The following is a 12,910-nucleotide window of genomic DNA, read 5'->3' as shown; positions in this document are numbered from 1 at the left end:
AGGGAATATTGTAACATAAGTGTGAATTTTTTTCAAATGTTTATGTCATCCACACGACCAGTGGAACTCGAAAAGTCTTCCTTCTTCGTGGTCCAAAAATTGGATCATTTTCGTGACTGTCAGGGGAGTTGTCAAAAACCACCGCCGGTCGTGTTAGTGGTAAATAAATTGAAAAATCTGCAAGGATTCGGCAAAAGGACGCTGGCCAAATTGTAAGTAAATGCGCTTAGTGTCCCCGGTGGGAAAGTTAATATTGCATCGATTGTAAAATCCGCTCTTCTCTGCCTGTATAGATTCTTCGTAAAACGTTTCGCCACAGCACGACAAACTTTCTACATTGACAATGGCGACTGCTATGCCCATAAACCCGAAACCATTCCTGAATGGTTTGACGGGCAAACCAGTGATCATAAAGCTAAAGTGGGGTCACGAGTACAAAGGATTCCTGGTGTCCGTCGATGGCTACATGAACATGCAGCTCGCAAATACGGAAGAATTCGTGGACGGACAAAACACGGGCCACCTCGGCGAGGTGCTCATCCGGTGTAATAACGTGCTGTACATACGCGGTATAGACGACGAAGACGAGGAAGGCGAAATGCGAGATTGAGATAGTATTTAGAATAAACATATTTTCTGTATTTCGATGTACAAAACTTGCTTGCTACTGTGAGCTACCGTAAATGTGTGGAAGTTTTTCCGTTTCCATTGGAAATTCGCCGCTCTGAATGTGTCGGGATGGGATGATGCATCTGGCGTTCGTTCGCTAGGAAGGTGTCACCACTGGATCGGATTCGGTTTTCGGTATCAGTACATTTTCAGCTCGTCGCTTCGTCCTTGAATGGTATGATACGAGTCATGACTTGAGAATTCCAGATTAGCAACGAAACACAGACAAAAGCGATGTTGGTACTTACCGTGCGTGGATGCGCATTCCGATCAAAAGCAACAACAGCGGTAACGGAGTCATAATCGCATTGGATACGGGCATGACCGTCGTTAGATCGGCAGCCGGCTGCTCGAGTGCGAAGCGGAGCAGGAAAATAGCGATGCCAGTATTTTGAATGCCCGTTTCCACAGAGATAGCGAGCGAGTCGGCGAGGGGCAAACGCATCAAGTGGCTTGCCAGAAAGCCGAAACAGTATCCGATCCACGGTAATCCCAATCCGGCGACGACGATTTGCCACGAAAACAGCTCAAACAGGTACAAATTGGTGACGATGGCAAAGATGACGATGAAGAGGATCAGTATCACGGACATGGGCTTTAGAATGCGCACCAGCAGCTTGCTGAATCGTGGGCAGTACCGTTGGATGAGCAATCCGGCGCTGATGGGGACGATGAGTCCAATGGCCGTGTAGGCGATGCGACTGTACGGCACGACCAGATTTGCGCGTTCAAAAATGGTGCGTCCGAGGGTGAATAACCATAACGGCATCATACCGAACGCCGCCAGCGTGCTGATCGTTGTCATGGCAATGGACAGCGTTAGGTTACCTCCCAACGCCACGGTCCATATGTTAGACGCACCACCGGCCGGCGAAACGCCGGTAAAGAACAGTCCCAGCTGCAGTTCGTAGTTATTCGGAAAAAGCAAATGCCCCAATCCAAAGCTAAGGAGCGGCATGAATACAAACTGACAAATAAACCCGATTGCGGGCCCAATAGGACGGCGTGCAATCTGCTTTAGTGCTCCGACGTCTAGCGCCGCACCGAAATTGATGTACAGGATCGATATGAGCAGTATGACCGAGCCGGTAAAAACGTGATCGATGACGCGCTCAGGTCGGATGACGGTTACCGGAAGGGTAGAGGACACGATGCGTTCGGATGTGCCGGACTTGCGCGTTAGTTCAACGTAAAAATTGGTCTGCCCCAGAAAGTTGGCCACGATGTTGAACGTTCCGTTGTACGATGTGGATGCGACGAGAGTCTCCAATACGATCGTACCGTTTTCTGCCCAAGCCACGTGCTCGTGTTCGCTTCTTAGCTGCACCACGTGGATGTCGTCCAAATCCGACGCTTTAATATGATCGATCCGGACGGATATGTTTTGCACCGTCTCCATGTCCATACGGAGCTTAGGTGGATCATAAACGACTTGCCAGCCCAACTCGGATACTCGATCATCTTGTTCAGCGATTAGAGTGGCTTTACAGGTGGCTATCACTTGAAGTATGAGCAGGCCGATGAACAGCAATAGCTTATACAGCGGGCAGGCCATTGCACTCTACGGAGTTTATTGCAGTTTCCGTTACTAGGCAGATTCTTTGAAAAAAATTATGTTTCCTATGGAGAAGAAACAAACAGGAAGGTGTAAGTTGCACTTTTTCGTAAAATTAATCAGCTATTTTATATGTGTTTGCTTCTGCAAGCTCATAGCTTTGTACGCAGCAACTTGTATGTGTCCCATATTGTCTAGTGGTTAGGATATCCGGCTCTCACCCGGAAGGCCCGGGTTCGATTCCCGGTATGGGAAAAAGTTTCTTTTTCCAAATTATTTTATAATACGTGTTTTGTTGTTTTCTTAACAGCTTTCCGTTTTTTTTTTAACAAATAACGATCAATCACAGTGGCGGCATCTTTTGATTGTTTAATCACTGCTAAATTTATTACCAATTGTCAATCGTCTAAATTGTACGCTGGTTCTTATCTCACTGTGCTAATTATGGGTGTACCGGTTGCTCAGGAAGAGCGGAAACTGATTGCGAGTGGGAACGGTAGACGGTGATGTGATGTAAAATTCTCATATCGGAAGGCATCTACCGCTTGCTTATCACGGAGTTAGTACAGTATAATGCAGTGCCACTAGTCACTATCTAAGAAATTCCGGTTTAGTGCTAGAGTTAAAAGGCGACATCTATGATGGAGGAAACCTGTTGCACAACTCACACACAATTTAAATTTTATAGCCTTAATCATCCGAACCAACTCATCTCTTCACTCGTTCATCTAATGCATCATGTATTGAGATCATTGCAGCAATCTAAGAAAAATTACTCATTCGCCATGGGTCATTTATTACAGCGTATATTGCGAAAAAATGGACTACCATGAAAATCATCCCTGTATACCAAACTTGCAACGTGCCGGGATTTTTCTAGCACAAAATTTTTAACATATACTCGTGTTCAAAAACCGAACATTCACTCTATATAGTCAAACATGAACCACTAATGTATGAGTGTTGCCCTTAGAGTTATTTATTGAACATCTTTCCGGTCGATCTCAAGTATCTTCGCGGGATTTGTGGACATTCAAAATACAAGATAGAATTTACGCAAACAGGTCTCACTATAACATCACCTCTATTTGACCGTAAAACGTTTAACGAAAGTGAGCTTTAATTTTCCAAATCTACGAGGAACTTCTTTGAAACAATATCAAACATACGCTTAATTCGTTTTTTTTCCATAGGTTTAACTCACTTTATACTTGAAATCACTATTTCCCTGGTTCGTTGTGGATCGACTACTCATGCTACGATGGATGGAACTTTGCCCGAAGTGGGCTGGAATGTGTAACGCGTTCAAAACATAGAAAAATATCATAACAAATGCAATTTAGTGTACTCTTACGAATGATTTTTTTTACTCATTTCTATGGACAGTGTTTGACATATATCGCGAAAGTTTTCCTGCATGAAAAGTTCCCTTTGTCAGAGTTTTTTTGATTTCGAAACTATCAATATTTAATTGAATTTATGTATTGGTTCAAGCTATATTGTAAGAACAGAAACGCTAAAATCAACATATAATTAATTATACCGCAGTCCATTTAACTCTAAACTCTCAACTCTCGGGATCTACAGCAGTGAATTATTCACCAGAATTTTTAAAAACAACGGTTTGTTATTGAAAATCGCCATTTAAACTCCAGATTGCACGTGTTCCTGTGTTATTGGGATCCTGTGTTAGTTCATTGCCTCATAACGGTATTGTGAGTAAAACATCTCTTACTATAAACACGTGGGATTCAACATGAAGTAAACAAACATTCCCCACACGAGAAGGATGTTTACGTTTTCTGTCAAAGCTTGACCGATTAAAGTGGGCAAAACCAAAAAACGGTATCGAAATATTTACATTTTACCTCACTAAATAAGACCGAAATTTCACATTGCATCACTCTGAAAAAATACCTCTGAATAGTACAATTTAGTTGTGGTGAGTGTTTTTATGTCATATATACAAACGGGACCTTTTTCATTGCAGCCGGGTTTCATATCTGCACCGTGGTCTCATTTAATCTCGATCGGGTGAAGAAGAAGAATAGCATCTTCTCAATATTACCGTTGGTTGAAGCAACTGTGGTACAAAGTCCAGTTCCGCGAAACAAAACTGCAACTCATTCGACAAAATGAGCAGACTTGCATTTAGTGCTCTTTTCTCGTCACTTAAAAAGATGACATTTTCTGGAGGTACAGGAAAAATAGAGACTCCAAGCCGGGAACCATTTTAAAGCAAATCTTTCACCCTTTCTGGTAGCTCCCGTTGCTCGTAATCTGTGCGCGATGGCAAGCAATACGCCTGAAGCTTCGTCCGGGAAGTACAACTTCAAAACTCTCAAGCTTTCAACACCTAGTCCGTTCGTGGTGCATGTGGAGTTCAACCGACCGGACCGAATGAACGCCTTCAATCGTCAGCTGTGGATTGAAATCAAGGACTGTTTTGAACAGCTGCACGACGATCCCGACTGCCGGGTGGTGGTGCTTTCCGGAGGTTCATCGAAACATTTCACCGCCGGTATTGATCTGTTTGACATGATGAAGCTAGGCCAAGAGTTGGGCGCCATTGAGGAGGTGGGTCGGCGTGGCCGATTGCTCGAGGGCGCCATTAAGCTCTACCAAGATTGTATCACTTCAGTAGAACGGTGCTACAAACCGGTGATTGTAGCTGTACATTCGGCCTGCATCGGTGCTGGCCTTAACCTAATCACGGCAGCCGATATTCGTTACTGCACGCGCGATGCTTGGTTTTCGTTGAAGGAAGTTGACATTGGTATGGCTCCAGACGTTGGTGCGTTGCAACGGCTCCCGCGTGTCGTCGGTAACCACAGCTGGGTACGAGAGATTAGTTTCACAGCCCGCAAAATTCCTAGCGATGAGGCGTACGGCCAAGGACTCGTTTCGCGTCTCTTCGACAACCGCGACGAACTTCTTGGCGGTGCAATCAAACTCGCGGAAGAGATTGCCAGCAAGAGTCCTATTGCGGTTCAGGGTACGAAGAAAAATATTGTCTATTCATCCGACCACACCATTCAAGAGGGCCTTGATCACGTGCGTGATATAAACATGTTGCACCTGCAGAGCGAGGACTTCCTCAATGCCATCATGGCATCACAGACCAAGGAAACGCCCGTCTTTGCCAAACTGTAGGCCTAACCCTAAATGGGTTCACTTTTGTGAAGTTCTACGAAAAAAGGGTAATAAAAAGAGTACGCATTTGTATGGTTTTGTACGTTAAGTTTACCGTTTCAACAACTTTTTCGTTACATTCAAATATCGAGTTCTCTCTTTTGCAGCTTCACGTTGGTAACTTTGGTAGTTCGTCATACGATAGAATCTTAACTGGAACGCGCATCAAACGTAACACAACGTAACAGGATAGTTTAAGCAGCACTAACACGATGCGAAGCGGAGTTGAATAAAAACCACGCCGAAGCCGACAGACAGTTCAGTGGACTGGATTAGCATGATCACAACTCGTGACTATCACGTGACTCACACATGGTTCGTTTCTGTACCGGGTGTAGTTAAATTGGCATCTTCGGTGGAAGAGGCGAACACCTTCCCGGCGCTATTGCGAAATTAGAAGAAATTTCGAAATAACCCCACAACTGCTCGAACCCACCGCGGCACGGGACGGTTGATGAGCTCCGTTTCGGCGGTGGCGGCATGCTGGAGCAGATTCTGATACTCGGACTCGAGCTTGCGCTGCAGATTGGCGTTGTTCGTGACGAGGCAGATCTGTGCCTCTAGGTCCCGGTTCACGGATCGTTCGCCAAAGTTAGACGAGCCGATCAACGTTACGTTCGGGAGCGACGAGTCGGGTAGATAGTACCACAAACCTTTCGCGTGGTACGTCCAACCGGCCCGTTCGTATTCCAGCAGCTCCACACGGTGACTTTGGCCGGACGATCTCAGCATTTCGAGGAATTTGCGTGCCAGCAACGAGTAAGCTGCCGGGATACCGCCGGCCGGTCCCTTTGCTCCGAGGAAACCATTCGCCTGTCGAAACGCACATATAAAGCAAAATATTAATCGTTCAAGTGACACGCCACAACACAGCTACTCACGTTCGGGTGCGCCATCAATATGTTGCACATTGCTTGGCAATCGTTCGTCAGCGTGTTCATGTACGTTTCCGTTAGATTAAAGTATCCTGTGGCCAAACGTAACCGTGAGTTGGGTAGACACCCCGACAGCAGCTGCTTCGTCGCAAGGCTATCGTGATGAATACCGAGCTGTCCCATTTCGATCAGCGGGAATATCCACGTGTCCGCTTGCTGTGACTCATCGCGTTCGCAGACGTCTCGCTGTTGTTCCATCACACCGCGGAAATACCGCCGAATGCGATCCCGTGCCTCGGTGGCAAATTCAAGCTGGGCGCACTTATACGGCAGCATGGTCCAAGTGTCGTGTAGCCGTGTGGCACCATCGCGCCCCACCGTAAGGCTGAACTCTTGCACTTTGCCCAGGAAGTTGGCGTAAAAATCCGCCAAACGACGATCCTCGATCATCACGTACCGATCCTGCCGGTTGGTGAAGTAATCGTTGGATAGATTCGCACCGGAAATGATCACCGTATCGTCGACTAGGTACAGTTTCATGTGCTGTATGCCGAGCAGCTCATTCCACCGGGGTGGCGCAAGCCGCTTGGTGAGGCCCCGCAACACCGGCGTGTGGTACAGCGAGAGGCGAAAGTTGTCCGTTTCTTCCACGAGCGGCATTAGCGTGGTTTTGCTGTTCCGCTCGCCACGTGTCCCGCGGGTGAAATCGAGCAACACGTCCACCTTCAATTGCACATTCTTGCGCAGGTTTTCGTGGATCGCGGCCACGAGTTGCGTTTCGAGGTGGCCCGTGCCCAGATACAGGCTGGCGAGCATGATTCTCCGCCGTGCGACGGAACATTTCTGTACCAGCGTATTGTAGAAGGTGCTGGGCTCGCGAATGACCTCTATGCAGTCGCCCGACACCGGAAAGCAGGGAGAGATCGCGTGCAGCCAGCCTAAGGATTGCAGTGAGGTCGCACGAAAGGCGGGTGGGAGTACGTCCACTCCGCCACCGGTGGACGGTTGTCGATTGTTGGAGTGCGGCGACGATGGTAGAAACTCTCCCGCCGGAGGGTAGTCCGTTATCAGCGTGCTAAATAATCGGCGTATCATTTTGAACAACGGTTGGAGAACGATCTGCCAGCTGTTGAATGGTTGGAGAGAATCCAGAACGAAACGTGTTACTATATAACGCTACCATACAAGAATTTTCGAGGGTTTGGTTAGTATCGTGGGTATTCAAGGCATCCCTACGTAAGCACACAGAACGATGCACAGAACGCTGCACATTTCAACTAAAGCTTTTACGATGCACACATTAACAACCAACCAACGAACGCATACACTAGTTTACGTTTACAAACATTTCTTACCTCTTCGGCTAGCAAATCATTTGGCTAGTAAAACACTCGCAGAGCAACGGCACTAGAAACGGCCTATCGCGGGTTTTGGGAAGTCAATAGTATGTCCTCTTCTTAAAATCGACTAAAGTGTGCCTGAACGTTCGAAAGCATTGGAAGGGTAACGAATGGTGTACCGGTTTCGACACGGAGACGCGCGCTCGTTAATGCTCCTACTAATAATGACTGTTTCTGCTGCACGAGAAGAGTAATGTGAAAATGGAATAAGAAACTTGAAAACGACATCGGTGGGCGATGGGAGGATGAGATAGTTGGGCCATCGCACCGGGACGACGGACCGGGACGTTTGTGCATATGAACAGGTAGATTCCGTTCGTACCGTTGGCTTGAAACTTTCTACAGTTGTGCTTTGTTTGTTAGAGCACAGAACGCAGAAGGCAGGAAGGGGTTGGTCTATTTTTAAAAGCAAAACAAGCTCAATGCGCATCTATTGAGTTCGGCGACCAAAACGATACTATTTTTTTATACGTAACGAACAACAACAAAAAAAACTCGCAATTTTCCTCACCAGGACAAAAAGAAAACTTTTAAATCGAAAAGGGACGGAGGCTGGGTAGAGAGAAATTAAAACATATTGTATATAAAAACCAGCTTGCAACTCGCCAAAAAGGATACGGAAGGGTTTCTGTTAAAAGGATGCGCGAAGGTGCTTACCTTAGGAGAAAATCGATTACGCTCATCTTACTACTACTTGCATCACTAGCTACGGGTTTCTTCGCAAGATCTGCGTTTCTTCCTTCCTTTCACGAGGGAACTATGTCCGCAGATAGTTGCCAACACCCGATCGGCGGTAGTGCTGGAGTCGACGATTAAAACTTTGTTGCTAATTAATTCATCGCAAGTCGCGTGGAATCAACGGATAACGAAAACTACTGCTTCTTCTTCGCTAGCGTGTTTGCTCTGCTAAAGACGGCAACAAAGTAAAGCCTCTTCCGTTGGCTGCTCGTGACTTAGTAGTTTAGAAACCCGTACATACCAGCAAATCGCTAAAGGTGGAACAGAATTTGTGCACAAATTTATTCCAAAAAGTCCACTAAAACTCTTTCCCAACGAAAATACCGACCAAAACAATCGCGCGCGCGCGCACACACATCTACTCGCGATGACAACAGTAATGTCAAATGTGACCACGGCATTGATTTTGAAAAATTCGCCTCAACCAAATTCGCCGATATTTCATTTGGTTGCAGGCTAAATTTTATTCAATTTACTTTAAAACGGAATGCGACAAAACGTTCATTATTAGTATTTTTGTTAAAAACACAGCTTGAATGTGTTGAATAGTTTGTGCAACAAGTGGCTTAGCAATGATAACAGAATCTTCCTCCAAATCATGCTTTTAATGATGTTTTTCCTAAAAGTATTTGTATAACTGGAAGAAATATTCCATTGCGCTAAGCTCATTCAATTTTTCTCCAAAATTTCATGCATTTTTTAAATTACTACCGCAAAAATAAAGAGCACTTTTAGCCACAACAATGCACATACTTCTACTCCTATGTACATGTGCATCTATAGCACTGCACTCTCATACGATCAATTTCGCTCGCCCCTTACGATCTCTCCCGCTTTCTCGCATTCTCTCACAAACGCTTGAAGGCGTCGGACGTGTGTTTTGTTTACGCCCGTGCGGCTTCAAAGAGGTCCTACCGGTCGTGTGTTTATCCCTTCACCCCCGTTTGCCCTCCCCTCCAAAAACATCCCGGACAAACGCGAGATCGTTCGTGATCGTGCACCGTGCGAAAGGATACCGCTAACTTCTCACTGCCGTCTGGCGACGACGGTGCGATCAAGTGGATCATTTTTGCGCATCGAAGAAACACAAATTATTCTTTACGGCATTTGGGATCCAAAGCAACGATAGTCTCCGTGAACCGATCGCAGTTTATGTTTTTTTTTGTGTGTGCATTTGCTATTGTACGCCAGCCCGTGTGTGCTCTGGCAGCATTTGTGACAAATCAGCCGCGTTCCTGCACGTACACCACGCGCATTTCGGCAACCAAAGAATCTTCCCCACTGGGAAGGGTTTATCTGCAAAAGTGATCCCCAACACCCGTGGTGCTGCTGTCAATGCGCTACGCGTGTGTTTGCGCTTATCCGCGTGCGTCCTATCATCGCGAAACCCCAAACGTGCTCGATACACGTGGGAGTAGAAGAGGGCAGTGGCGACGTCCCAGTGCAACCGAGGGTAGGGTCCGATGTCACTTTGTTGTGTTGTGATGAAAATTGTTGCCAAAAAGTAAACCCCACATAGCGTGTTGTGATTCCGCGATCCACGGTAGTTAGAGCGCTGCCCAAGGTTATGCTTTATGCTGTCGTTGAGGCTGGTGAGTGAGTGTAAGCGATCGTCGTATCCGGAAGACCCCAAAGGAAGGCCCACCATTTGTGCTCGGTGGTCGTGTAACTGTGAGAAGAAAAAAAAAAGATACAACCGTTTCATACTACCCCTAACGAAAGTGATCGCCGTAACGAAATCACACCCGAAGCATAACAGAGATTGGTCCGGGTGGAAAAGATCGTGATTACAGGTGCGATAATTTGTGGTAGTGTGCGTGCCCGCGTGCACGGAAGATAGTTTGAAAATTAGGCCCCGGAAATCATCCCTCCAAACCCTTCCAAGGGGTGAAGAAGCATCCACGATCGCGCCAGGAAACGAGCAACACGAGAAAAGAATGTGAAGAACAATCCTGCGCTGGTGCGTATTAATTGGAGCTCGGTGTGAAACGTGCTGTGATGAGTGCGTGTACCGCTGAACGGCTGAGATTCGAGATTTATGCTAGCTATCCCGCCGCTTCCCCCCGGGCGTCGCGGCATATCAACATCCGCAAGGGGGTTTATACAGCATAAAATCATCCGGCTCCGTTGTACAAACACGGCACACAAACGCGGGTGCGAGAAAAGTGAGAACGCCACCACCGGGGGCAGTGAATGCGCCCAACGCCCTATCAGCAACTCCCTCCAGCTTGCTTCCCGTGGCGGAAGACGATTCTTGTCCACGTTCGGGTGAAAGTGTGCGGGCGAAGGAAGTGACCCGAACGGAAGCGGCATCACCGGAAAAGGGCATCACAACAAAGGCGCAAAGCAAGCCGGACCTGCACCTTTGGTGTGGGTGAAAGAGAGAGAGAGAGAGAGAGAGAGCGAGTGATCGTGGTTAAAGTGAAAAATCACTCAACATGGTTTGCCGCGTGGTTATGCTGCTGGTGATGCTGCTGGGAGACAGCCCGATTATGCTGACCGGTGCCTCAGCGGAACATCGTAACATGTCACACACGAAAGGTAAGAAAACCGAACCGGTCTAATTATAACGCATCCCCTTAACGTGGTTCACCCCATGCAAGAAGGTCGTCTGTTCTTTGTACCGACTCCTTCATCCATCTCGATCGTCTGATGTTGAGCGGGTTCGCCAGGGTAAAGTGCAGCGAGCCTCGATTTTCCCGGCCATTAGTTCACGGTCGTCACACACTGAGCCATTAGAAAACCGGGCCGGGAGAGGCTTCTGGCTTTGGTTTACGCGTGCGATAGCAAACGGCGAGACCCCCGTCGATGATGTTCTCTTGCACTTTGTTTTTAATGTTTTTTTTTGTTTTTTGAAATCCTTCTTTACGTGATCCTTCTGTGCTGGCGTGTTGGATAATGCACTTTCGTGTTGCTTGTTGGTTGCGAGACTCTCGCATGCTGGTGACACGTAATCTTCTTTGCCGAAATTTGAAAAACGGGTACCCGTTCCGGCTGTTTGCGTGAAATTTCACAGTTTCGGAAGCGTCTAACCGTCGCAGGATGCGTCATTACCCAACCGAGCACCTTCCGCTTATCGTACAATTGTACAACAGACATCGTGTTCGCGCGATCTCCATCAAATATGCCGCATTATTTGGAGATGAAAAATGGTTCCCATTTCCATCCACCGGGTGCATGCTTGCATCTCGCGCGCGCCCAATGCTAATGTTTGCGCCTTGGAACCACCAACGGCACACACCAAACAGAGATGCGTTTATGATGCGCGTTTGGGCGAGATCTCCACACCAAACCAGCTTCCTAACCACCCCACTGAAAAAAGGGCGTAGGGCTGCGCAGCTCTCCAAAACCCAACGCTAACTGTACATTTGTGTTCGCACCACAAGAAGCTCAATTTTAAACATCTCAAAGTTTCGTGTGCCGTACTCGTTTTGCCTCTGAGCGTGTGCACATGCCCCGAAGTTTATTCCTCCCGCAAATATAAACACCACGTTTGGTCGCCGACGGTTGGGGGCAGCAACTGTGCCGTTTCTTCTTTTTCACGGGTTTTTTTTCTCGTTTTGGGAGGGAGGTTGACTGAGTCGTCATCCCTGACCGGAGAACGTCTGATCGTCCTGTTCAGCTTGCTTCAGCTTCTTGCTCGAGTATATTGACATTTACGCGCCCTCGCGCCCGGAAGGAAAATGGAGTGTCTGGACGACCAAATATCCAAGTGTACGTGTGTGTGTGTGTGTGTATGTGTCACCACCCCCGCAAGACCCACAAAGCAGGGTTTGGGTGTTTTTGAGGAGGGAATGAAGTAGCCACTCCAGCCACTCCACAGATCGTGGTGGTTCATTCGCTCGAAGGTTGGAAAGATAAGGGAAAGGGGCACGGCAAGGAGGGGGTTCCTTGCATCTGAGCCGCCACCAAACCCGGCACCGATATCCCGCCTTTCCCGGCTAACGCCGGCTCGATGACTCTCTTTTTTTCTCCAAAGATAAACGAACCCGAAAAGGTATAGTCGGGCGAGTCGGGGCGAGTAAATAAATTGAACGATACACACGATCCCGGCAACCGCGGTGCTGGGAAAATAACGCGGTTTCCCCTTCGAAAGCGCGCGAAAAGGGCCCCCTGGTTGCCGGCACGAGAAGGGCTTCTTACCGGGGAAGGGAAAGTCTGCCCGCCCGCCATTCGTCTCGGCTTTGACGCTACCGAAAATGGTGGACAAAAGTGAAGAAAACGAACGAAAAATGGGACAGAAGCACTTAAGCAGCTCTCTCGGTGCGCCCTCGCTGTGTTTAGAGTTAGATTTGTGTTTCGACGGGTTCGTGTGAAAGAACACGTGCACGTGTGTGTGTGGGTGTGTTTGTGGGGGATGCATTTGTTGCTGTAAATTTATCTCGCGATCCCAAGCCACTTTGCGGGACGCCAGTGGCCGCAAGGTGCCGTTTGATGGATAAGACGGCTTCCCTTTCGCCAACTGTGTCGGGAAATCCTTG

At 47.6% G+C, this 12,910-nt stretch overlaps 5 protein-coding genes and 1 non-coding gene across 7 annotated transcripts in view; 4 read left to right on the top strand and 2 right to left on the bottom strand.

The window, feature by feature from the left end:
• Window positions 1–156: 156 nt before the first annotated feature.
• On the top strand, window positions 157–746 carry LOC128723885 (small nuclear ribonucleoprotein F). The gene is made up of 2 exons (XM_053817997.1): window positions 157–212; window positions 294–746. The coding sequence occupies exon 2, from the start codon at window positions 344–346 to the stop codon at window positions 608–610; it is 267 nt and encodes an 88-aa protein (XP_053673972.1). The 5' UTR covers window positions 157–212; window positions 294–343; the 3' UTR covers window positions 611–746.
• LOC128722069 (P3 protein-like) lies at window positions 623–3,466 on the bottom strand. Of its 2 annotated transcripts, none has more exons than XM_053816141.1 (3): window positions 3,429–3,466; window positions 918–2,289; window positions 623–836 (listed from the first exon to the last, which is right to left on the bottom strand). In XM_053816141.1, exons 2-3 carry the CDS (start codon window positions 2,222–2,224, stop codon window positions 767–769), a joined length of 1,377 nt encoding a protein of 458 aa, XP_053672116.1. In that variant the 5' UTR covers window positions 2,225–2,289; window positions 3,429–3,466; the 3' UTR covers window positions 623–766. The 2 variants fall into 2 exon arrangements, with proteins under 2 accessions (XP_053672116.1, XP_053672871.1); XM_053816896.1 differs by having other exon boundaries at window positions 668–862.
• Window positions 2,408–2,479, top strand: Trnae-cuc (transfer RNA glutamic acid (anticodon CUC)). Its single transcript has one exon. It is a non-coding gene; the product is annotated as a tRNA-Glu (tRNA).
• Window positions 3,467–4,051: 585 nt separating the features above from the next.
• On the top strand, window positions 4,052–5,452 carry LOC128731614 (delta(3,5)-Delta(2,4)-dienoyl-CoA isomerase, mitochondrial). Its single transcript, XM_053824746.1, has 3 exons — window positions 4,052–4,069; window positions 4,215–4,420; window positions 4,488–5,452. Exons 2-3 carry the CDS (start codon window positions 4,360–4,362, stop codon window positions 5,375–5,377), a joined length of 951 nt encoding a protein of 316 aa, XP_053680721.1. The 5' UTR covers window positions 4,052–4,069; window positions 4,215–4,359; the 3' UTR covers window positions 5,378–5,452.
• An 86-nt stretch (window positions 5,453–5,538) lies between these two features.
• Window positions 5,539–8,374, bottom strand: LOC128731519 (CDP-diacylglycerol--glycerol-3-phosphate 3-phosphatidyltransferase, mitochondrial). The gene is made up of 3 exons (XM_053824645.1): window positions 8,349–8,374; window positions 6,298–7,417; window positions 5,539–6,229 (listed from the first exon to the last, which is right to left on the bottom strand). The coding sequence occupies exons 1-3, from the start codon at window positions 8,372–8,374 to the stop codon at window positions 5,810–5,812; spliced, it is 1,566 nt and encodes a 521-aa protein (XP_053680620.1). The 3' UTR covers window positions 5,539–5,809.
• A 2,511-nt stretch (window positions 8,375–10,885) lies between these two features.
• Window positions 10,886–12,910, top strand: part of LOC128731703 (uncharacterized) — a 29,226-nt gene continuing 27,201 nt past the window's right edge. Inside the window, exon 1 of the mRNA XM_053824835.1 lies at window positions 10,886–10,970. Coding sequence (XP_053680810.1) covers window positions 10,886–10,970 — 85 coding nt within the window. The remainder of the gene's footprint in view (window positions 10,971–12,910) is intronic.

This window comes from Anopheles nili, chromosome 2, assembly GCF_943737925.1.
Source record: "Anopheles nili chromosome 2, idAnoNiliSN_F5_01, whole genome shotgun sequence".
NCBI classification, from domain to species: domain Eukaryota; kingdom Metazoa; phylum Arthropoda; class Insecta; order Diptera; family Culicidae; genus Anopheles; species Anopheles nili.
Note: the sequence above shows the minus strand (reverse complement) of the source record. Positions and strands in the feature narration are given on the sequence as shown.